The sequence below is a fragment of the Molothrus aeneus genome, chromosome 4 (assembly GCF_037042795.1).
Source record: "Molothrus aeneus isolate 106 chromosome 4, BPBGC_Maene_1.0, whole genome shotgun sequence".
Classification (NCBI taxonomy): Eukaryota; Metazoa; Chordata; class Aves; order Passeriformes; family Icteridae; genus Molothrus; species Molothrus aeneus.
This window is the reverse complement of record NC_089649.1, coordinates 71,716,771-71,740,639: the sequence shown is the minus strand read 5'-3', so window position 1 is coordinate 71,740,639 and position 23,869 is coordinate 71,716,771. Positions and strand designations below refer to the sequence as shown.

General features: G+C 58.3%; 2 protein-coding genes across 2 annotated transcripts; one reads left to right on the top strand and one right to left on the bottom strand.

Moving 5' to 3' along the window:
* Nucleotides 1-112: 112 nt before the first annotated feature.
* On the top strand, nt 113-7,461 carry HTRA2 (HtrA serine peptidase 2). Its single transcript, XM_066548802.1, has 8 exons — nt 113-471; nt 1,438-1,642; nt 3,016-3,210; nt 3,348-3,380; nt 3,746-3,854; nt 4,587-4,656; nt 6,796-6,891; nt 7,107-7,461. The coding sequence occupies exons 1-8, from the start codon at nt 113-115 to the stop codon at nt 7,270-7,272; spliced, it is 1,233 nt and encodes a 410-aa protein (XP_066404899.1). The 3' UTR covers nt 7,273-7,461.
* A 1,779-nt stretch (nt 7,462-9,240) lies between these two features.
* Nucleotides 9,241-23,260, bottom strand: LOXL3 (lysyl oxidase like 3). Its single transcript, XM_066549254.1, has 13 exons — nt 22,942-23,260; nt 21,882-22,045; nt 21,294-21,505; nt 17,991-18,216; nt 17,606-17,786; nt 14,265-14,419; nt 13,386-13,559; nt 12,709-12,871; nt 11,585-11,828; nt 10,679-10,794; nt 10,437-10,573; nt 10,006-10,117; nt 9,241-9,843 (listed from the first exon to the last, which is right to left on the bottom strand). Exons 1-13 carry the CDS (start codon nt 23,258-23,260, stop codon nt 9,770-9,772), a joined length of 2,277 nt encoding a protein of 758 aa, XP_066405351.1. The 3' UTR covers nt 9,241-9,769.
* Nucleotides 23,261-23,869: the final 609 nt, after the last annotated feature.

Below are 23,869 nucleotides of genomic sequence, written 5' to 3'. Positions count from 1 at the left end.
GCGTGCTCCGCGGTGGAAGGCGGGTTCGGGAGGACCCCGCCTCAGGACTACAACTCCCGTAGTGCCCCGCGGCTCGGCCCCGCCCCGGCGGGCGTGGTTTCCGCTCGGCAGCATGGCGGCAGCGGCGCGGAGGGTGCGGATCCGGTGCATCCCGGTGCCACCGGGTGTACAGCGCTGGTGCCGAGCGCTGACCGGGACTGCTGAGCCACCGCCGCCCCCTCCTCCTCCTCCTCCTTCCCATCCCCCGCCACCGTCCGCCTGGGGCCGGTCTCTGGCGGCGGCGGTGGGCGCCGGGGCGGCGGCGCTGGTGCTTCTGTGGGCCCGGGAGCGCCGCCAGTCCCCGCTGAGCGCCGCCGTGCCCGCCCCGCCGCCCGCCCCTCCGCCTACCTCGCCCCGCGCCGCCTTCAACTTCATCGCTGACGTGGTGGAGAAAACGGCGCCCGCGCTGGTCTACGTGGAGATCGTGGGCAGGTACCGGCACCGGGGGATTCCCGGGAGGGATTTCCCTCCTCCCGGCGCAGTGTGGCCCCGGACGCTCCTGAACCGTCCAGGAGCGCTCCCACAGGTGCCTCGGGAGGGACCGACACGCGGCTGCCACACGCCGCTGCCGCTTCCGTGTCCTGCGGGGCCGTGTGGCGGAGCTGCCCCGTTGCTCTGCCTGCGAGCAGCACTTGGTGTTTATTTCCCTTTGTGCTCTCTAATGTTCCCACCATCCAATGCCTGCGGTCTCTTGGAGCACCTCTGTGCAGCAGCTCTGCCCTCACCAGCTGGGTGGCTGCTGCTCCCAGCTTGGTGTCACCCGTGTGCAGTGTCACCCTCACTGTGTGAGGAGGCATCAGCTGGTGCTGCTCCTTCTCTGGGTTCCTGACCCACACTGGCAATAATTCACCCCCGGCTGGGCTTTGGCCTTGCTGCTCCATCCCATTTTCCATTCATTTCAGAAATGTGCATTTTCCTATGCCCTTTGTACCGTGGCAGAGGTTTCTTAAGTAAAAAGGTAAAAATTCAACACATAATTCTACAGGCTAAACTTTAAATGCTTAATTCATATTGGTAACTCAAGTGAACTCCAAAAATCTCTTATTTCAACTTCACATGACTACCAGCAGAGATTGGGGTGCTTGACCAGGGCCCTGAATTGTGAGTCTATTCCTGCTATCAGGAAACGTTTGTGTTGCCTCTCAGGTGTTTGTTACCTGCTCCAAGGTTGGGCTCTGTGTGTCCCTGCACAGGTCACAGCCCCTCCTTCTCCCACGTGCTTCTGTTCCTGGTGGGATTGTACCTTTGTGGCTGTGCATGAGCTCTGGATTCCTGCTACCTTCATGCACATTCCCCTATTTCTGCAGATTTTTGGGACAGGGAAGAACTCCCCATTTTGCTGCTCCCCACTGCCTCCCAGCCCTGTCCCTGCCACTCCTGACCGTGCCCTCCTTTCAGGCACCCCTTCCTGGGCCGGGAGGTGCCCATCTCCAACGGTTCAGGTTTCGTGGTGTCCCCGGACGGGCTGATTGTCACCAATGCCCACGTGGTGGCCAACCGGCGCCGCGTGCGGGTGAAGCTGGCCAGCGGGGACATGTACGACGCCGTGGTGCAGGACGTGGACCAGGTGGCTGACATTGCCACCATCAAGATCAAGCCCAAGGTGTGTGTGTGTATGTGTGTGTGTCCTGGTGGCCGTGGGGACACCGGGAAGAGGGGATGTTCTGTCTGTCCCGCTTTATGGGTAGTGCCAATATTGTGTCTCAGAATTTCTGTTGGTCAGAGTGACTCTGAGATAGGTACGAGTCTCTTTTGCCAGTCTGGTGGTTGAAGAAGGAGTCAGAATTCTTCTGTTTTCATTCTCAAGGTTGTTTATTGTTTCTTATTCTATAACATTCTTTCTCTGACCTGCTGAGGTCTGTCCAGCAGGTCAGGTTGTGGCACACTGCCCACCCTTGGGGCAGTGTTATTTTTTTATACTAAAAACTATCTGTACATTGTTTACCATAACTTCCAATACCTATCACCTATGTTAGACAGTGAGCTTCTACTCTAAACTAATTCAAAAGTGCCACCATCACAGCAGAAGATGGAGGCCAAGAAGAAGAAAGAGAAAGACTGGACATGCCCAGATTCCTCCATCTTGCCTCCTGAACCCCCATTCTAAAAACCCCAAAAATCTATTTTTCACCCCATGACAAACTATTATTCTACTTAGACTTTCTTGATTTGTAATTCTTCATATAAAGGTTGGTAATTTGCTCCATGGGTCAAAATCTAAGGCACGGGGGTCTTGGGCTCTGTGCCAAGGTCTCTGAGCCCCCTGGGCAGGAGCTTGAGCCCTCCAGGGATTCAGAGGAGTTTTCTGGGTTCTGACAGGGACGTGCCTTGGCTTGTCTGGCCCCTGCAGCTGAACCAAATAGTGGCAACTGTGGTGTTTCACCCCAGAGACATTATTGGCTGGCTGGATGTTGCAGCTGGGTACATGGAGACAAGTCCAGGCATGCTGGAGCTCCAGTGGTGACGGGATAGAGCTTCCTCCCATGGAGGGGCTGCTCTTCAGGTTTCCCTCTGCTGGAGAAGCTTTAAGGCGAGGGTGAAGGAAAGGAGACAGTTCTGATGGAGGGTTTGGATCCAGAGCTTTTTTTCTGGCCCACAGACCTCTGAATCCAGCAACTCCTCCAACAGAACTCCTGGAGTGCGTGGTTGCTCTTTTACCCAGGGGAGAGGAGGAGGGAAAGGGTAGGAAGCCCACCAAGCAGGTACAGGAGAGGAGGTCTCAAGGGGACAAAGGACACCTGGATGGCCCAATGCCTCCCGGGGGTAGAGAGCATCCTTTGAATCTGGCCAATCACTCAACACCCTTCAGGAATTCCAGGACTGACAGACAGTGCTGAGCAGGGATCAGGGTGGGGAAAGGAGGGATGATTGACACACCTGGGAGGGAATCTTCAAGAGGGGACACCCCCGGGGCTCTGGGCCAAACTATGAAATCACAACACCACTTTGTCCCACTGACCATCTCGCTGCCCACAGCACCCGCTGCCCACGCTGCCCCTGGGCCGCTCGGCCGAGGTGAGGCAGGGCGAGTTCGTGGTGGCCATGGGCAGCCCCTTTGCCCTGCAGAACACCATCACCTCGGGCATCGTCAGCTCGGCGCAGCGCGGCAGCCGCGAGCTGGGCCTGGCCGCCTCCGACATGGAGTACATCCAGACCGACGCTGCCATCGACGTAAGGGACATCGTGGGGACATCGTGGGGACAGGGAGGGGCTCACACGGAGCATGGGGGGGTCTGGCCGGTCGCTCTGGGATCGGCCTCAGGATGGGGCTTTGGTGGTCTGCTCACACTCTCTCTCCTCTGCTGCAGTTTGGGAACTCTGGGGGCCCCCTCGTCAACCTGGTGAGTGCTGCTGCTTGTCCCCTCGCTGGCTGGGGTGGGGATGTGCTGTGTGCCCCTTGCTCTGTGCTCCTTTGTGGGTGCTGGGAGGCTTCCTGGAGGGAGAGGAAGGCTAAGCTGGCATGAGAGCCCTGTGCAGTGTCTGAGGCAGTTGGAGCTGGTGGGGCTTTGGTGGAGACGAGGTCTGGTGCTGGCAGGGCAGAGCCAGGGGCTGCATGGACTCGGCCCCTGGGTCCTGCCCAGCCTTGGGCAGGGGTGGGGCACAGAGGCAGGACCCCAGGCTGGTGCAGTAGTTCCCCTGCTCTCCACAGTGATCCTGCCTGGGTCACTGCTGGGATCCCTGGGATCCCAATGCCCTTTCCCTGCAGGATGGCGAGGTGATTGGTGTGAACACCATGAAGGTGACGTCGGGCATCTCCTTTGCCATCCCCTCGGACCGGCTGCGGAAGTTCCTGCAGAAGGAGGAGCAGCGCAAGAGTGAGTGGGGACCTCCCTGCTCGGGCTTTGGGGGAGGAGGGTGAGAGAGGGAAACTTTGGGCTCTGGACCCTTCTTCCTGAGAAATTCAGGAGAGGAGGAGAAGTCTTTGGGGTCTCATCTGGTGCCACAGGAAAGCTGTGCTGCTGTTGCCTTGCCTGGTTCTCCTGTGACACTGGGGAGGGACATTCTCTGTCAAAAATCTGACAAACCAGGGAAGCCAAGTCACGGTGCAAAAAGCAACACCTGGAATGCTCCTGCTGGTGCTGGGAGCTGGACTGAGCTGTTGCATGAATTTGGAATAGCTCTGCATGCTGCCTGCCTTGAGGGCTCTGAGGGAGGAGGATGAGAGAGGGAAACTTTGGGCTCTGCACCCTTCTTCCTTAGAAAGGCAGGAGAGCAGGAGAAGTTTTTGGGGTCTCATCTGGTGCCACAGAGAAGCTGTCTGCAGGGATTGGAGCTGATGCAGTGTTTGAGGGAAGAATGCTGTCACTGCTGCCTTGCTGTCTGGTTCTTCTGTGACACTGGGGAGGGACATCTCTGTCAAAAATCTGACAAACCACAGTGCAAAATACAACACCTGGAATGCTCCTGCTGGTGCTGGGAGCTGGACTGAGCTGTTTTAGGGATTTGGAATAGCTCTGGATGCTGCCTGCCCTGAGGGCTCAGCCCAGCACTGTTGTGAGCAGATCTCTGTTTCCAGCCATGCCATTCCATGTCCTTTCCCTCCACAGGCTCTTGGTTTGGCAATGCAGAGTCCAAGCGCCGGTACATCGGGGTGATGATGCTGACCCTCACTCCCAGGTACCTGTCCTGAGCTCAGGGGCCAGCAGGCCAGTCCTGTTGGGACAGGGATGGGATGGGATGGGATGGGATCTTCCCAACTAACTGAGGATGCCTGCTTTTGGCAGGATTGTCTCCACACTTTAAGCTTTCACTCTCAAATCTCTTTGTGCTTGTGTTGGGGTTAGAATGCTGGCTGGCTCATGGGTAAATTGGAAACTTGCAAGTTTGTACACTGGTAGCAGACTCTGTGAGCAGATGAAAAGTGCTCTCCTTCTCCAGAGGAGGGTGGAACCTGGTGGGGGTCAGGCTGTGTTCCCAGGGAACAAGGGACAGGACTAGAGGAAACTGCCTCAGGTTGTGCCGGGGGAGGTTGAGGTTGGATATTGGGAAAATTCCTCCTTGAAAGGGCTGTCCAGTGCTGGCACAGCTGCCCAGGGCACGGGGAAGTCCTCATCCCTGGGAGGATTTAACAGCCCTGTTGTGGATGTGGCATTTGGGGACATGGCCAGTGCTGGCCTTGGCAGAGCTGGGGGAGTGGTTGGACTTGATCTTAAAAAGTCTTTTCCAACCCAAACAATTCTGTGAAGTGCCCATGCCAGCAAGCAGGACCTGTGCTCTCACCTCTGGGAGAAGGACAACACCTGCTCTGGTTCTTTGGCTCTTGCAGCCACATTTAAGAGACCTTCAGCTGCCTCGTGGGGCAGGCACTGTGCCATGTTGGGCCAACACCTTTTGGGGCTGTGCTCTGTCTTCAGCTGCCTCGTGGGGCTGGCACTGTGCCATGCTGGGCAAGCACCTTTTGGGGCTGTGCTCTGCCCTGCTAAAGCTCTGGTGAGTTCCCCGTTGCCCAGCAGATGGTGCTGGTAGCCGGCAGAACCCGAGGGATGTGGGAGGCCAGCCCAGCCTCCTCCTGCTTCCCTGGCCACGCTTGCAGGGGCCGGCTCTGTCAGGAAGCAGCGTGAAATTCCTCGGACACGGCTCCGGGCACGCGGCTCCAGCTTCTGCAGAGCCCCCGAGCCGATTCAGGGAAAGCACCTGACTGCCAGCCTTGTTTGTGCCCAGCAGGAAGGGCTCCCAGCAAGGGCCTTGGAATCGTGTGACTGCCCTGGACCTTTCCATCTGGAAAGCTTTCCCTGGCTCAGGAAGGAGAAGCTCTGTGTTGGGCACAGGCTCAGGCTCAGACCCAGGCCAGATAAGAGGCAGTGGGCATAGAGATGTGTGAGAGTCCCCAAGAAATCTGTTTTTTTACTGTGAGGAAGGTGCTCAGAGCCTGGAGGGTCCTTGGAGATCCTCACAACCCAGCTGGAAACAGTCTAGAGCAGCCTCCCCTGACTGAGCCTGCTGGGGGTCGGGTGAGATGAACTTGAGAGGCCTCTTCCCACCTTTGCTGTGTGAAATTGGGAAGGGATGGCAGCTTGCCCTGGGCTGTGGGACAGCACAGTTGAGTTCAGCACAGACCACAGCCACGTGGGGAGCCTTGAGTGGCTGAGCAGGGAGCTGAGAGGAGCAGAGCTGGGCAGAGACTGAGTGTGTGGGTCTGCAGGGATTGGAGCTGATGCAGTGTTTGAGGGAAGAATGCTGTCACTGGAGAGATCCAGCTGGAGTGTTGCATCCACTTCTGGATTTCATTCAAGACGGGTGAGGAGCAGTTGGAGAGAGTCCAAAGAAGGAGCTGTGAGAGATTAAGAGTTTAAATTTGGTTTAGAAATTCTAAAGTCTGTGGGAAAGTGTGAGAAACTGTGATTGTTTAGTCTCTAGGCTCAGGAGGAGGGCTCTGCTGACATGTCTGGCAGGAAGAGGGGCACAGCTTGTGTATCCTGCCCAGCCAGGGCAGAGAAGTGAAACTGCAGCAGAGGAGGGGCGGGTCTGACCCTGGGAAGGCTGCTGTGACATGGGGATGTGCATCACCACAGCTCTGATCCAGCTGGCAGCTGCTCCAGGGGTTTCCAGCACTCCCTGGTGCCATTGGGATTCTCATCCTCTCACTTTGACAGGAGGATGGTGATGTTTGGGGCTGTCAGCTGTGGCTCAGCACGGTGCAGGGACACAGGAGGGGAGGTTCTGTGCCTGTCTCTAACCCTGTGCAGCTGCAGGGAGTGGGGTGGGAGCCCTGCTCTGCCTCCAGCTCCATCCCTGATGCTGCTGTTCTCTCTGCAGCATCCTGGCAGAGCTGAAGCTGCGTGACCCCACCTTTCCTGACATCTCCTACGGTGTGCTGATCCACAAGGTGATCATCGGCTCCCCAGCACACCAGTAAGTGCTGCCCTGTGCCTTAGGGCTGCCTGGGGGAGCAGCTGTGGGATGTGTTTTGCTCCAGAGTAGCAGGGCTTGGGCTCTACAGCTGAGAGGGGGACCTTTCCCCAGGCTGGCTGTCTGGATGTAGAACCTCTGGTGCCACAGCTCCTGCTGCACTTGGAGGACGATGACGCCGAGTGTGTGCCTCAGCCTGCGTGTGCTTGTCCCCACAGGGCAGGGCTGAAGGCTGGGGACGTGGTGCTGGAGATCAACGGGACAGTGTCACGGCGTGCTGAGGATGTGTACGAGGCGGTGAGGACGCAGCAGAGCCTGGCCCTGCTGGTGCGGCGTGGCTATGACACCCTGCTGGTGAGCGTCGTCCCCGAGGTCACCGAGTAGCAGAGACCACCCAGCTGGAGCTGAGGGCAGGACTGAGACGTGTCTGTGCTGGCCAGGCAGAGACAGAGCTTGTGCAGGGCTGGAAGGGGCCAGGAGAGGGGTCTGTGCTTGGGTGACTTGTGGTGCAGCTGTTCCCCTCTCTGCTCAAATAAAGCACTTTTCTAGCGGCCCCCAGGGCCGTGTCATCTCCTTCCCTGGTGGAGGCTGGGCTGTGTGGGACCTTGCTCCTCCTGTCAGTCCCCTCGAGGCAGCTGGGAAGGAGCTTGCTGTGCCTCCAGGGTCCTTATCAGTGTTCATGGTGTTGTGCCACCTGCTTGGAACCCACCTGGGCTGGGATCTGACTCCTCTGTGTACCTGGCAGGCAGCTGTTGAGCCATGGATTGTGTGGCCTCTCTGTGGGTGAGAGCAGGTCTGGGACCAGCATTACCTCCCTGGAGTGCAGCGGTGCTGGTGTGCTACAACCATCTGGTCACATCCCTTCTGCTGCGAGCTCTGTGACCACTCCAAGCCCTGTATCCACATCCCCTCCCGTACAGCAGCTTTCCAGGCTGTGGTAAATTGGTGTCAATGCTGGATTTGTGATGGCTGAGGTGGCATCTCCTGGCCCTGATGTCCAGGAGGGCTGAGGATGGCCCTGATGTCCATCCAGGAGGGCTGGGGATGACCCTGATGTGCAGGAGGGCTGAGGATGGCCCTGATGTCCATCCAGGAGGGCTGAGGACGGCCCTGATGTCCAGAAGGGCCGAGGATGGCCCTGATGTCCATCCAGGAGGGCCGAGGATGGCCCTGATGTCCATCCAGGAGGGCCGAGGATGGCCCTGATGTCCATCCAGGAGGGCTGAGGACGGCTCTGATATCCAGGAGGGCTGAGTTTGGGAGCCACAGCCGGGCCGGGGCCCTGCCTGTCCCGCCCCCAGCTCGCTGTCAGTGCTGGAGCTCTGCTCCCACACACACCCGGCCCCTGGGGACAGCTGGCGGCCATCGGGGAAGGAGCAGCCCCGGCTGTTCCTCGCCTTCCTGGAAGAGAAGCGGCGAGGAAGCCCGGAGCAGCGGAGGAATGCGGCTGTGGGGCCAGGCCCTGCCCGTGACGGCGCTCCCGAGCCCAGCCTGCCGCTTTGGGGACATGAAAGAAGCACAGTTCCTCGGAGGTGCTGCGGCAAGGGGCGGCTCTGCCCTGAGAACAGCGCTCCTTTCAGCAGCCCCGGCCCCGCCGGAGGAATTCGCTGCCCCGGCCAGCGCCGCCGGCCCGGGGGAAATGGCGGCGTGTCTGGCATAGCTGTTCGGCTGTGCTGACCGCAGCGTTCCGGGGCCGAGCCAAGGCCGGCCCCTTCCTCCTCCCCGGCTGAGGGCAGTGCCCGGGGTCTCCGCAATGGGGAAGGGTTGGTGGGGTCAGAGCAGCTGAGGGGTGAGAGCTGGGCCGGAGCTCCCTGGGCCCTCGTGTCACATCCCAGTGTTCCTGCCCAGTGCCTCGGCCCCAGGCCGGGCTGTGCTCCCACACGAGCCGAGGCAGCCCCGCTCTCCTGTGGGACCTTGGTTCTTGTGGGTCACGGTCCTGTGGACCCCAATCCTCAAGGGTCACAGCCCCAGGGATTTCCTGTGGTCCCCAATCCTCAAGGGTCACAACCCCAGGATGGGATTTCTGCTTGGTAACATTCACCCTGGATCTGGTGAGGTGGAACCAGCTCTTCCCCACATCCCTGCTCCTCAGTTCCTCCTCAGTTCCTCCCCACACGGTGCTGTGGGGCTGCTGCTGGTCCCTTCCTCTCACCCACCTGGGCTTCCCCCCAGAGGACCAGCCCTGGCTGAGGATGGTGCCAGGGGCTGCTGTGGGGCCAGGGCTGTGTGGATGAGGCATTGCAGGGACCAGGGGATGCTCCTACACTGTGCCAGGGTGGCGACCAGCCCTGCAGAATGAACCCTGCCACCTGCTCCTCATCCCAGCCCAGAGACGTGCCAGCAACCATTGAGAAATAGAACTTACAACTTTATAGAGGAAATAAAATTACAACTGAGAGATGGGGTAGGAGCCACCCCTGGGCAGCGCTGTGGGCAGAGACACCTGCACCATCCCCAGGGGGACCAGTGGCTCCTGGGGCCCTGTGTGGGTGGTGGGCCCTGGAGCCAGCTGAGGGGGTGAGCTGTGGGGTGAGAGGAACCAGGGCTGAAGGGGGCAGTGGGAGCTGGGGTGCAGCTGGGATGGGAGGGATGCAGGACCTCCCGGACTGTACCCGTGTGCCGCAGCCCAGGGGATGTGGGCACGCTCTTCTGGCCAGTGGTTGGGGTGGCAGCCCCAGGCTGGGAGGTGCAGGTGTTGGTGCCTCCAGCACCAGCCCCACCGAGGTGGGCAAGGGCAGCCGGTGGCGAGTCCTGGGCAGTCCCCGGCAGGACACAGTGGCAGCAGCACTGGGCATCAGACCTCCCTGCCGGTCTTCCAGCAGCTACCTCCCACCAGTATGGGGTGAGGGAGGGAGATGCCTGTCTCCCCAGGGCCGGGGCCCTATGAAATCTGGTTGTTGAGCTGACCTGGGTACTGCTCAAACCGCTTGTTGGCCTCCTCGCTGAGCGCATCTCCTGCGGGCAGAGGGCAGGGGCTGTCAGCTCTGCTGCAGTGCATCCCCTGCCAGCACCTTCCACTGTAGGTGTCCCCAGCAGCACCATCCTCATCCTCATGGCTTCCTGCAGCCCTGTCACTGCCCTCCACCCTCACCCCCGTGCCGTGCCCCGGGCCGTTACCGATGTGGCAGCTGTGCACCCAGATGCGGTGCCCGTCGTACTTGCAGTTGCATTTCATGGCATTGTTGGTGAAGTCACTTTCTGCCACCTCGAAGTTGGGGTTGATCACGACCTGTGGGGCACTGACAGTGAGATCCCAGCCCCACAGGATGTATCTCCCCAGCTGTGGTGGGTGTGCTGGAGAGCTCCAAGGAGCCAGTGGCTGCTGATGTGATGGGGTGGCCCTGTCCCTGTGCACCATGAGCAGTGCTGCTCAGAGTTGGAAAACCCATGTGGCAGCATGTCTGAGTCTGTGGGCACAAGGACAGGCAGTGCCAGCACACCCACTGAGCTCCAGTGAGACAGAGTGATGGGTGACTGAAGTGTGTGGGGGGCTGAGGTGCAGGGACAGGGGCTGGGAGGGTGACAGGGGAGAGGGTCAGGTGCAGCACCTGCAGGATGTAGTTGCCTGGTTTGACATCAGTGATGTCGATCCACTGGCAGTCGATGTCGTGCCGGTACAGGTCCCAGCAGCCCACGGTGATGCCCTGCTCCCCAAAGTTGGCACACTCGTACCTCTTGGCCACGTCTGCAGGCAGGAGGAGACACAGCTGGTCCCTGCTGAGACCCCCCAGCCTGGCCCCACCATGGGGACACAGGCAGGGACAGTGCTGCCGGGCTCCATGTCACCCACCTTCCTCACACTCAGTGTCCTCCAGGCAGAAGCTGGCCTTGTGTCCCTCAGCCACCTTGGTGCCATTGGGGGTCAGGATGTCGTAGTGGGTGAAGATGTCCATGCTGTGGTAGTGCCTGTGGGAGGGAGCCAGCACCTGCTGCAGACTGCCCTGGCCTGCATCAGCCCCCTGCTGCCAGGAATGTCCCCACAGAGCCCCTGCTCTGAGGTGGCAGCACTGTGAGGTTGGGCAAGGCTGTGTCCTGCCCTGGAAGGGGACACAGCTGTCCCCAGCCAGCTGGCCCACGCAAGCAGAGGGTTCAGCTGCAAGGCACAGCCTGCAGCCCCGTCCCTGCCTTCCTGGAGACCCCAGCCCCAACATTGCTTATCCATGAACAGCCCCTAAGCCAAACCAGACAAAATTGGACCCTGAGCACCAGATTCGGGCTATGCAGTGTCACCTTCACCCGGTGTGGAGTGACAGAATGTAACAGAATAATGCAGAAGGTAATCTCACACCTGAGGAGTTGCAGCTGTACTAATCGTCAAAGATTAGAACAGGCCTGCCCTTAATAGGCCACAGCTGTGTCCAATAAGAAGACCAGTGCTACAAAAGAGTGGGTTAGCTGGGTGAGGGGAGAGTTGGAGTTTGTTGGTTGTGCTGTGAGGAAGGAGTCAGTGCTGTGAGGAGCTGCCCATGAGAAATCACTGAGAAGGTTTGGGACTTTTGAAATAAGATGACAACTACCTGGTGTCACCCTCATCCAGCATCACCCTCTCTCAGTGTCATACTTGCACAGTGTCACTGTCTTTTAGCGTCACCCCTGTCCAGCACCCTCCTCGCCCAGCCCATTGCAGCAGCACCACCCTCTCCCCTCCCTGACCCCCAGCCCCGTGTGTCCCCTCCCTGCTGTACCCCACACGCACCGGTGGCACTCGTGCCAGACCCAGGAGTGGCGGCCGGCCTTGGGGCGGAAGTCGGCGCGGCCGCGGTTGTGGATCTGCGAGGAGAAGCGGAGCAGGCGGCGGTGGCCGTAGGGCCAGTTGGCCAGGCGGGCCGAGCTGGCCAGGCAGTTCTCCTCAGCAGCGCAGTACAGCATGTGCAGCGGCCTGTCCTCGATGTACGCCGTCTCCTGCACCAGCGGTGCGTGCAGCAGCAGGTCTGAGGCGGCTGGGGACAGGCGGCTGCTCAGGGATGGGCCCTGCTCTCGGCAGGGATGGAGCTGTGCCCAGGGCTGAGCCAGCCAGGAGGGACATGTGCCCTCTGCAATGGCTGGGTGTTGGCTGAACCCTGGCCTCCAGCTGCAAACTCCACTGAGCACAGCTCCTGGCCCCACAACACCGGTGTCTACAGTCTACAGTCTACCGCCCACACACCCCAATGCTCAGAGTCCATGCCTGCAGATCCCTCTGCTCGCAGACTCCACTGCCTGCAGACTCCACCACCTACAGATGCCAGTGCTCAGAGTTCATGCCTGCAGACCCCACTGCCCACAGAGCCCACTACCTGAAGATCCCAGTGCCCACAGAGCCCAGTGCTCAGAGTCCATACCTACAGACCCCACTGCCCACAGAGCCCAGTGCTCAGAATCCGTACCTACAGACCTGACCACCCACAGAGCCTAGTGCTCAGAGTCCATGCCTGCAGATTCCACTGCCCACAGACCCTAGTGCTCAGAGTCCATACCTGCAGACCCCACTGCCGGCAGACCCCAGTGTTCAGAGTCCATACCCACAGACCCCACTGCCTGCAGACCCCACTGCCCATAGACCCCACTGCCCACAGACCTCACTGCTGGCAGACCCCACTACCCACAGACCCGACCACCCACAGACCCCAGTGCTCAGAGTCCATACCTGCAGACCCCAATTCCCACAGACCTCACTGCTGGCAGACCCCACTGCCCACAAACCCCACTACCCACAGACCTGACCACCCACAAACCCCACAGCTCAGAATCCATACCTGCAGAGCCCACTGCCCACAGCCCCTCTCTGCAGAACCCCCAGCACAGCCAGGCCTCCCTGCAGCCCCCATTCCCTCAGCTCACTCTCGGAGCAGATGACGCCCGCAGCGAAGCGCGTGCCCGTGTTCCTGCAGCTCAGGCTGGCGCCATGGTGCTGGCAGTGGCTCAGGGACATCTCGTGGCCGGCACACTTCACCCCGCTCATGACCATCTCTGTCACGTTGCTGGCGTCCCAGTACCAGGTCTCCTGGCGAGGGGGTGAGGCAGGGTGGGTGGCAGGGCTGGTGGCCGGATTGCCCAGGATCACTTCTTCCCAGGCTGCAGCCAAGCCCCCCACCACAGCTGCCCACAGGGGTCCATGTCCCTCTGTGCCCATCTGTCCCCATGCAGCCCCACGGTTGTTTGGGAAGTGCTGGCTGGTGCCTGTGCTCACCAGGGGCCCTCCTCTCTGGCACCTACCGTCACAGCATGCAGGGAGTAGCCCAGGCCGAGCTGACGACAGGCCACCATGGCCTCCTTGGTGGTCCAGCCATCGCTGCAGACCGTGCCCCACTTACTGCCTCTCTTCACCTCCACGCGGCCCTCAAACTCTGTCCTCCCGCCGGCCAGGCGGATCTGCAGGGAAACCCTGGGGCCGTGAGCAGGCACCCCATGCTGTGCCACCTCCTGTCCCCCCTCCGTCCCCATCCATCCCTGTCCCCAGCCCTGTGAGCAGTGGTGGTGGCTGCTGCTGCCCTGGCCAAGCTGGTGCTGGCACCTACTTGTAAGCCGTGGTTAGCGAATCCCAGCCCCAGCTGGCGACAGGCCACCATCGCCTCGAGGGTGCCCCAGCCTTCTCCGCACACCAGACCCCAGCGGGGCTGGTCCCCGTCGCCAGCCCCCACCGCCACCTCGACCCGCCCCTCGAAGCGGCTCCGGCCCCCGCTCAGCCGAATCTGCAGAGAAAGGCGGTGGCAGCGTCATCACCGTCACAGGCGATGCTCCCCCTGCATGCAGGGCTGTCCCCAGCCCCTGTCCCAGGCTGTGCCTGCACATGGGGATGGGGAAGCAGGAACTGAGCAGAGCCAAGCACAGCTTTGGTTGCCAGGGAACATGCCAAAACTGGTGGATTTGGGGACAAGAAATGGCTTTTGAGTTTGGGAATTGTCTCACCCGGCACTGCATGAACTGAAAATAGTTCATTTTGAAATGGCGTCATTTCAGACATTACAGGTGTGAGAGAGTTAAAGATCATTAAAAAGAGCACAAAGTGGATGAAACGATGGGCCAGGGCAAACAGGAACAAAGGGCTCCATTTGCTTGTTTCATCACAGGTAAAAAAAAAAAAATCTCCTGGTTGTCCCACAGTGATTTTTTTTCCTGGTGTTTCTGTTGGGGAGTGGGCACAGGCTGGCAGCAGGAAAAGCAGCAGGGAGCAGCACCCACAGAACACCCAGAGCCCCCACAGCCTCCCCTCCACCCTCTTCCTCACAGGGGTTCCCACCCACAAAATCCCCGATCTCCCAGGACAGGGGGAAATGTGTGGGGTGCAGAGGAGGACAGATGAGGTTCCCATGGATTCTGTGGGCCTTTCCCAGCCCCCCACTCTGAGACCCCACTTCTGGGAGCCCCCTGGAGCCAGCAGCCCCCATGATGTGCACCAGGTTCTCGTAGCCCATGTAGGGGATGTTGCAGCGAACAGCAGCGTCCTCTGTGTGCTTGCAGTCCTCCTGGGTGATGTTCCTGAAGGGACAGTTCCACAGGGACTTCTCGGTGCCCCGGCACTGCACCTCGTTCAGGTGGATGGGGCCCGTCCCTGCAGGAGGACAGCAGAAATCAGGGCCCCCCTGTGACACAGGGATGCTCAGGGCTGTTGTCACGTTTCTCTTCCCAAGGATTTCTGAGAGTCACATTCTCTGAACCTCAGAGAAAGGGAAAACATAATTCTTATCACTTGCTGGGCCTGTGTTGTGCCAAAGTAGAATGCAATGTGGAGATTGTTTATCCAAAGTGAGGATGTTTTGTTTCCTTGGCCTATCAGGGCCAGATGTGTGTGTATGTGTGTGTTGGGACTGTGGGCTGAGATTCTCTGCAGTGGAGTGCAGCTGAGTGCTTGGCACATTCAGTTTTAGATGAAATGTACACAGTATAGTATAATAAAGTAATTCATTAGCCTTCTGATACCCATGGAGTCAGATGCTTCATTCTCTCTCCCCTTCATCAGAATCACCTTTCATTGCAATACAGGACCACCCATGTCCCCAAGGCTCCCCTCTCTTTTTGGCAGGTCTGAGGGAGTTGGACACTCCAGCCTCCACAGCTGCTGCCTGGGGCAGTGTGGTTGAGTGGCCACGGTCCCATTGGGATGCTCCATGTATCCCAGTGCTCACAGGACACCCCAGCCAAGCAAAGCCTGGATAAGTGCCTCATCCTCAGCTCCAGGAGGGGATGCCTGGTGCTGTAGCAGCCACAGGGCCTGCAAGGCCTCCCTGGCAGTCAGTTGCCTAAGATAAGAAATGCCTAGTCATGATGACTGGACCAAAAGAAGGCCCTCTTCCACCTCCAGACTCCTGTTATCTCTCTGTAAGACAACAGGTCACTTTGACCTCAACTCTTACTATTGGACTGTTTCCCCAAACCCCTATACCCTATAGAAACCCCCATTCCTGCACTGTTCAGTCGAAGAGCTGTCACTGTCACCCTTCACAGAAGCTGCTAATAAAGACACCTCTGTGGAACTATGTCACATTCACATTTTCTGAAAAATCCCTTCACCCAGGATTTTTCTCCTGGGAAGCTGAGAAGCCTCAGAGAAAAAGGAAAACAACAATTATCTGATTTGCTTCTCCTGTGTTGTGCTCACATGTGGAATGTGTTTGGAGATTGTTTACCCACAGGTGATTGTTTCATTGGATTTCTGGTGTGAGTGTTTTGACTCAATGGCCAATCAGTGCCAAGCTATGCCAGGACTCTGGAGAGAGTCAGGAGTTTTCATTATTATCTTTTTAGACTTCTGTAAGAATCCTTTCTGTATTCTTTAGTATAGTTTAGTTTAGTATTCTTTAATATGGTATTTTAAAATAATAAATTAGCCTTCTGAGAACATGGAATCAGATTCATCATTCCTCCCTGTTACCTTGATTTTTTAAGATTTTCTAAGCTTTCTGATGTTTACATTCTTGTAACAAACTTTCTCACGCACTTTCTGTAAATAACTTACTGTTTTGCATTCTTTTCTAGAAGAAAAGAAATTTAATAAACTGTTAGTTTGTCCAGTGTCATTGAAGAGGTGGCACTTTCACCCTCCAATCCACTGTCACTTTTAGAAATCTATAAATACTAGAGTCAGAAAACAAACTTCCCTTCTTTACCTTAAAAACAAGTGTATGCACGTCAGTTGTGTTATTTTGTGTTCTATAGTGACACCTCCCTGCCATGAGGGTCCCAGCAAATACAACAGAACCTCATACAATTCTTCTCCTCTCTCTCTCCTGTGTCTGCTGAGGCACTTAACAAGCAAAGAGCTGAAATCACTGAGAGCTGAATTCAAAGAGCTGATCTCACTTAAGAGCTGAGCTGCCTGCTAAGATTGCCTGCAGCTGGGAGCCTGCCTGAGGGACCTGGACAAGTGGAGTGTTGCGGTGTGGTGTCATGGCTTGCCTCAGATACCCTGGGTTTCTCTGTGAAGATTTCTTCCCCTGGTGTGTCAGTCTCCTCTCCCTCCCCCTCCCTGACCCCCGCCCAGCACTGTCTGTCAATCCTGGCATTCCAGAAGGGCATCGAGTGATTGGCAGAATTCAAAAGATGCCCTCCACCCCCTGGGGGACATTGGGCCATCCAGGTGTCCTTTGTCCCTTGAGACTTCTCTGCCCTGTACCTGGTTGGTGGCCCTCCGTGCCCCTTCCCTCTCCCCAGGGTTCAAAGGAACAGCAACTATGTGGTTCAGGGGGTTCTGCTGGAGCTGTTGCTGAGTTCAGAGGCCTGTGGGCCAGGAATAAAGCTCTGGATCCAAACCCTCCATCAGAACCGACTCCTTTCCTTCACCATCACCTTAAAGCTTCTCCACCAGAGGTAAGCCTGAGGACCACCAGAGCTCCTGCATGCCTGGGCTTGTCTCCACGTGCCCATCTGCAGCATCCAGCCAGCCAAAAGTGTCTCTGGGGTGAAATCACCACAGTTGCTGCCTTTTGGTCAAGCAGCAAGGGCCAGACAAGCTCAGAACGTCCCGTTCCGGCTATATTGGTAATTATTCCAATAGTGGAGCTTAGCAAGTGTCAGGACCCAGGACGTCCCTCTGGCTGTCCTGAGCACCCAAGACCCCTGCCAGGGGTCTCAGGGACCCTGGCACAGAGCCCAAAACACCTGTGGTTTTGATTATGACCCGTGGAGCAAATTACCAACCTTGTATGAAGATCAGCAAACCACAACAGTTTAAGTAGAATATTAGTGAAGCTATCTCGGGGTGGAAAAGTAGATTTTAGGGTTTTTGGTATGGGGGTTCAGGAGGCAAGATGGAGGGAACTGGGTGTGTCCAGCCTTTCTGCTTCTTCTTCTTGGCCTCCATCTTCTGCTGTGATGTTGGCACTTACAGATTGGTTTAGATTAAGAAGCTCACTGTCTAACATAGGTGATAGGTTTTGGGAAGTAATTGTAAACATTGTATATGTAGTTTTTAGTATAAAAAGATAACACTGCCCCGGGGGCAGGCAGAGTGCCTGGAACTGTCTTGCTGAGCTGACCTCGGCAGGGCAGGAGAAAATTTTTTATAGATAAAATAAAATAAACAACTTTGAGACCGAGCAATGAAGAGCCCTGACTCCTTCTTCAAGCGCCGGGATGGGAAAAGAGACTTTCCAACTTTTCTTGGGGTCACTCTGACCAGCTAGAGATCCCAACAAGCAAGACTTTGCTATCCAGACACCTACTGCAGCTGGGGTTGGAGAGACCCCAAGAACCCCCTGCTGTAATAAATCCACCCCTGTACTCTGCCCAGCAGGCTCACCTTGGCCCATGCGTGCCCCGGTGAGGGCCTCCTTGGCGCTGCCGAAGCCCAGCTCGCGGCACACCACGCTGGCCGACTGCAGGTTCCAGCGGTCGTCGCAGATGGTGCCCCACTCGCTGCTCCTGAGCACCTCAACGCGGCCCTCGCCCACCCTGGCGCCGCCCTTCAGCCGGATCCGGGGCTGTGGGAGCAGGGACAAGGGTGGCACAGTGCGGGGTGGCACACACAGCGCTGGGATGTGCAGGGACAGGACACCGTCCCCACCTCCCGCTCCGGAGCCGGTCAGCCAGCAACCCGCGCACCTGGGGACAGAGCCTGGCCCAGAGTGGGGCACTGTCCTGCTGTGGGCCACCACAGAACTCGTCCCCCTCCCTGCAGGGCTCACCTGGCCCTGCTGCTGCTGCTGCTGGCGCTGTTTCTTCTTGTGGGCACTGCCAGTGGCGAAGAGGGGCCCGGGCACGCAGCTGACCACGGCGGGCATGCCGGAGCCGCAGGCTGCTGAGGAGTTGCCCCGGTAGAACTCGAAGGAGCACATGGACAGGTGCACCTCTGTCCCCGTGCAGGACACCGAGTGCAGGCGGTAGTTGAGCTGCTGCCGCTCTGTGAAGAGCCTGTGAGGGGGACAGGAGCCCTGAGCCATGGCCAGAGTGAGCAGTGGCAGTGGAGGTGTCACCAGCCACCCTGCCTGCAGCTGCACGTGCTGGCTGTGCCCCTTGCCCTGTCCCCAGGGTGACACACGGTGCCTGCTAGGTGTCACCCAGCCCTTGCCAGGTGCCTGTGCCACACCCCCAGCAGCACAGGGACACACATGGGGACACACACAGCTCTAGGGCTCCTGCCTCTGGCTCTCCACTGAGCCATTTACCTCTTCTTGGGCCCTACGTCCTCCCTGCGCTTTTGTTTAGGCTGAGATTTGGAGGCCAGCCTGGAAAATAGAAAACAACCATCACAAAGCCTGGGATTTCAGGCTGTCACCTCTGCCCTCAGCAGTGACACAGGGAGCACAACCTGCCCTGGCTTCACTGGAGGCTGAAATCATGTGCATCCCCTTTGTGTCACACAGGGGTGCAACAGCATCATCTGCTGCCAGCAGTGTGACACAGCCACACTCCACAGCAGTGATGCAGTTTCCTGCATGCATTCCCACCAGGAAACTGCTGGATGCAGCCACATCTGCTCTGCCTTGTCACAGACCAAAAGATCAAACACCAGCAGCCACCATTTGATCAGTCAGGTGTGGTTGTGTCTGTGTCCTCATCCAGACACCATGCTACCACTGTGCCATGTCCCCAAGGTGCAGGACACCCAGCAAGCAGCACAGGCAGCCCCAGGGTGCTTGTCCTGGAGCCATGGGGCACAGTGGGACTTGCTGCAGGCTGGCAAGGGCTGCTGCCAGCGAGGGAAGCAGCCCTGGCACAGGCTGAGCCATGAGGGAAAGCTGCCTGGGGCTCAGCACACACAAGGTGTAGGTGCAATCCCAACATCCTCAAGTGCTTGTTTCCCTCAGGGAGGAAGATGCTGAGCAGAGCCAAAACCCCAGAGCCCACAAGGAGTGAAGAGCAGAGTGGCCCAAAGGAGGGCAGGGGACTGCCAGCCCCAGGGACCAGGCAGAGCTGAGCCTGGCCACTGTCCCCACAGGGCAGCACAGGTTGGTGTCAGCTGCACAGGACACAGCACAGGGCTGGGATTCAGACAGCCAGAGGGCATCAGTGCCCACTCACACTCAGGAAACCACATCTGGATCCTGCACCTGGATCTGGGTCCCCAGGACAAGAAGATGCCATGTGTGTGGTGTGAGCCCCAGGGAGAGCAGCCAGCCAGAGGCCTGGGAGGGGCTGGGGGTGTGGGACTGCTCCAGCCAGGGCTGAGCTGGGAGCTGTGAGGATCCTGGCTCTTCCAGCAGGGAGGGAAGAGCACAAGAGGAAAGAGGCATGACTGACAACAAAAGGTTCAGGCTCAGGGTAAGGAAAACCTTTTGCCCATGAGGGCAGTTCTACATTGGAGCAGAGACCGCAGGGCTGCTGAATTTCCATCCTTGGAAGGTTTCAAAAGCCAGCTGGATGAAATCCTGGGTTTAACCCACAGCTGGCTCTGCTCCACACAGGGAGTTGGCCCAGGACTCCCAGAGGTCCCTTCCAGCCTGGATTATCCTTGTGCTTTCATACGACTGTGGCTGTGCAGCCCCAAATTGATCACCCCATACAAAACAGTGTGGCTCTCAGGAGCCAGTTCCTGCTCAGGGCAGAGGGACAGGATTTCAGCCTCATAGAGACACAAAACATCTCCTCCAGTGCTGCAGGGGAAGGAGCTGCTCGCTGGGAAAGGGGCAGTCAGCACCAAACCAGACAGGAAACAGCACATTGGAGCAACCAGGACCTTCAGGTGGGAGCTGAGGAAACCCATGGGATGACCCTGCCTGAATTCCCATCAGCAGCTGCAGGAGATGGCAAGGATTACTGTAGGGGACACAGATCTGGGAATGTCACAACAAAGAGCTCACAATGAGTGTAGGGCACATTCAGCACCAGGGAAGGTGGTGGGACTGGGGCTCAGGAAAGACGTGCCAAGCCCCTGCCCAGAGAGGATGGGCTCTGGCTCACTGTATCCACCAACAGATCCAGCAGCAGGATTCGGGGATGGAGGGAAAAGGCAGCCAGACCATCCCCTGGGCCTGGCAGAAAGGCAGCAAGAATGAGTAGGCAGAGGATGAGTGGGCAGACCCCAAGCAGATGTGGCACTTGGGGCAGGACCTGCCACACTGTGCCCATCAGCACTGCTGAGCACAGGCTCTGGTGCCCATGTCAGCCCATCCTGCAGGGAATGGAGGGGTGCACAGCCCTTCCAGCACCCCCAGTGCTGCTTTCTGCAGAAAGCAGCTCATTTCCACAGCCCTTCCTCCCCATCCACCAGGAGAGACAGCTCTGCTCCGAGGCCTCCTGCTGCCCTCCCGGGGTGCCAGGACTCCTGCCTGGTGTGCAGGACAGGGCTGCTCTGCTGGAGCATGACCAGCCTGGGAGAGAGATGGTCTCTTGTGGGGAATGGGGAACTCCAGCACGCCCAGGCAGATGCCCTGGGGTGGGGTTTGTCCTACTGGGCCAGCACAGCCCAAGCATTCAGTCTGCTCCATCTGGATCTGTTTGTGCCCAGATCCATTCAGACAGCAGAGACTGGTGGGGCTGGACAGCCCAGCTCTGCCATGGCTCAGCAGATGGGGCCCTGGCCCCTTACCTGCTGCCCAGCCTCAGGCTGGGGCCCTTGGTCCTGGCTGCTCGCCTCAGCCTCCTGTGGAGCAACACCAGCTCAGGGCACACCCAGTGCCAGGCACGGCGTGTCCCTGCCCCTTGTCAGCCCACGGTGTGGCTGGAGCATCCCCTGATGGCTGCAAACCTCCCCTTGGCATGGGGACAGCACTACCAGGGAGCAAAAGCACTCCCCTTTGCTGCAGTGTGTGTGGCAGGGGGATACAGCCTCCCAACCACCCCACAGCCCCCCAGGTTGGTTAGCAACTGCCCAGATGTCCAGCTGGAGCTTGGACTGGTGAGCAGCAGGGTGGGAGGGATTTTAGAATCCACAACACCCAACAGCACAGCCTGTGCTGTCCCCCCCAGCACTGCCCCACGCCCCTGGCACCATCCCCATCCCTGCTTGGACACCCCACCCCTGCATGCTCCCTGCTGGCCTCACTCACCTGTAGAAGTTCCTGTTGACTTTTTTCTCTGCAGGGAATCCCATCATGCCGCAGACCACGCGGCTGTTGTGGCTGTCCCAGCCCTGGTCGCAGATCTGTGCCCAGCTGTCCTTGTAGCGCACCTCCACGATGCCCTCTGTCACCGGCAGCTGCCGCCGCCCCCCGGACACCACCGGCCGCAGCCGCACCTCCTCCAGGTGGCTCTGCTCCGTCTGCGGGGAGCGGGTCAGCCCCGGCTCACATTTCATCCCATCGGCCCTCCTCCTGCCAGCCCACCCCCAGGGAATCTCCACGGATGAAGGAGAGGGGTCCCCAGACACAGGCAGGGCACAGGGACAGCCAGTCCTGCATTCCTGCTGGCCACATCTGATGGCCCTGGGCAGCCAAAGGTTGAACCTCATGCAGAGAGGAGCTCAGAGCCTCTTGTCCCCTTGGGTGCCCGGGTGCATCTCCGGGGAGCACAAGCAGGAAAGCCAGGGCTGCTTTCCTGCACTCCCAGGGAGAGATCCCAGACTGCCCCACACCCAGGGTGCTCTGTGGCATCCTGGATGTCACCAGCTGCTCTGGCCAGCTCAGCAGCCTCCTCACCTCGATGACATTGGAGTCCTTGAAGCCTGGGATGCGCTCATCCTTGCAGACCACACCTGCATCCTCCTCGTGGCTGCAGTCGCTGTTCCCCCAGCCCCGGTGTTTGCAGTCCCCGATGCTCTTCTCGTTTCCAGCACAATTCACATTGTCCAGCCAGATCCGCCCTGCCAGACACAGCCTGGGGGTGAGGGGGAGCCAAGCATCCCCTGGGAGCAGGGAATGTACCCAGGGGCATGGCCAGGGATCACACAGGTTACAGCAGGAGCTGTAGCACAAAGCTGAGGCCAGTGAAATGCCAGGAGTGAAGTTTTGGGTGGCATTCACATTCCCTGATTCCTTCACCCAGGGTTTTTCTCTTGGGAAGCAGAAAGGCAGCAAGAGAGGCCTCAGAGAAAAGGAAAACAATTCTGATCTCATTTGCTTCTCCTGTGTTTTGCTCATGTGGAATGTGTTTGCAGATTGTTTATCCACAGGTGATTGTTTCATTGGATTCTGCTGTGAGTTGTTTTCACTCTTTGGCCAATCAGGGCCAAGCTGTGTCAAGACTCTGGAGAGAGTCAGGAGTTTTCATTATTATCTTTTTAGCCTTCTGTAAGTATCCTTTCTGTATTCTTTAGTATAGGATAGTACAGTAAAGTATAGTATAAGTATTCTTTAATATAATATAGTATAATAAAGTAATAAATTAGCCTTCTGAGAAGATGGAGTCAGATGCACCATCTCTCTCTTTGTCAGGGTTGCCTGAATTTACAATAGTTCTGGGTGGGTGTCTGCAGAAGTGGAGCATCCACCTCTCCAAGGGGCTGCTCTGCCACACAGAAAGCTCCCACACGTGCACAGCTGAGCACACAATCACTGTTGGGCACTCTGCAAACACAGGACCTGCCCCTTGCAGAGATGTCATGGCTGTGCCAGGGGGGTGCTCTGCCCACCACCCCTCTCTTACTGTGCATACCTGAGCACACAATCACTGTTGGGCACTCTGCAAACACAGACCCTGCCCCTTGCAGACCCGTGGGGGCTGTGCCAGGGGGTGCTGTGCCCACCACCCCTCTCTTACCGACTCCTTTGCCGTACTTGGCGCTGTGTGCCCAGCCGGTGGCAGCCACGAAGCCGAGGTGGCGGCACAGCACGTGCGCGTTGCCCAGCGTGAAGTCGTCGTCGCAGATGGTGCCCCACTCGTCGTTGTAGAAGATCTCCACGCGCCCCTCGTTGTGCTTGCGGGGGTACCCGGCCAGGCGGAACCTCAGCTGGGGCCCGGGGGGCTGCGTGGGGCCCGGGGGGGTGGGCTGGGCACTGCCCACCCGCAGCCACGCGCTGCCCAGCACCACCAGCAGCACCAGCAGCTCTGGCCATGCCCATGTGCTGCAGCCTCCCATGGCTGTGTGGCCCTGCAGGGGTAGGCAGGGTCAGGGTTGTGCTGGAACACCATTCCCCCCCATCCATTCCCCCCCATCCATTCCCCCCCTCCAGCCCCCCTGCCCAGTTCTGTGCTGGTTAAACCCCCTCCCCACCAGCAGCACAGCCACGTGTGTAGGAGTGTCAGGGGGTAGGGATGGTCAGGACAGAGGGAGACGAGAGATCTCTGCAGCCAGGTTGTGGAATTTGGGGTTTATTGCAGAGGGCCTGGGTGCAGGGCCCTGCTGGGAGCTGCCAGGCACAGCTCAGAGCAGGACTGAGAGAAGAGAGGGGTAGAGAGGATGAGAGGGTAAGAGAGTAAAAAGGGTAAGAGAGTGAGGTTCCTGTTACAATACAATAAATCTTCTTCTGTGCTGAATATTCTAATTCTCACTAAGTAATTTAGTACAATATACAAATCCTATAGCATTTCCATACAGCCTATAAGAATCATTACATTACCATACTGTGTTACATCTTAAACCCTAAAAACTCCTCTTTGGGCCCCTTCTGCCAAGCTGGCAGGGTCTGCTCTGACCCTGTGACCTGTCTGCAAGCAGAGGGTGTTGTTCCATCAAAAGGGGATTACC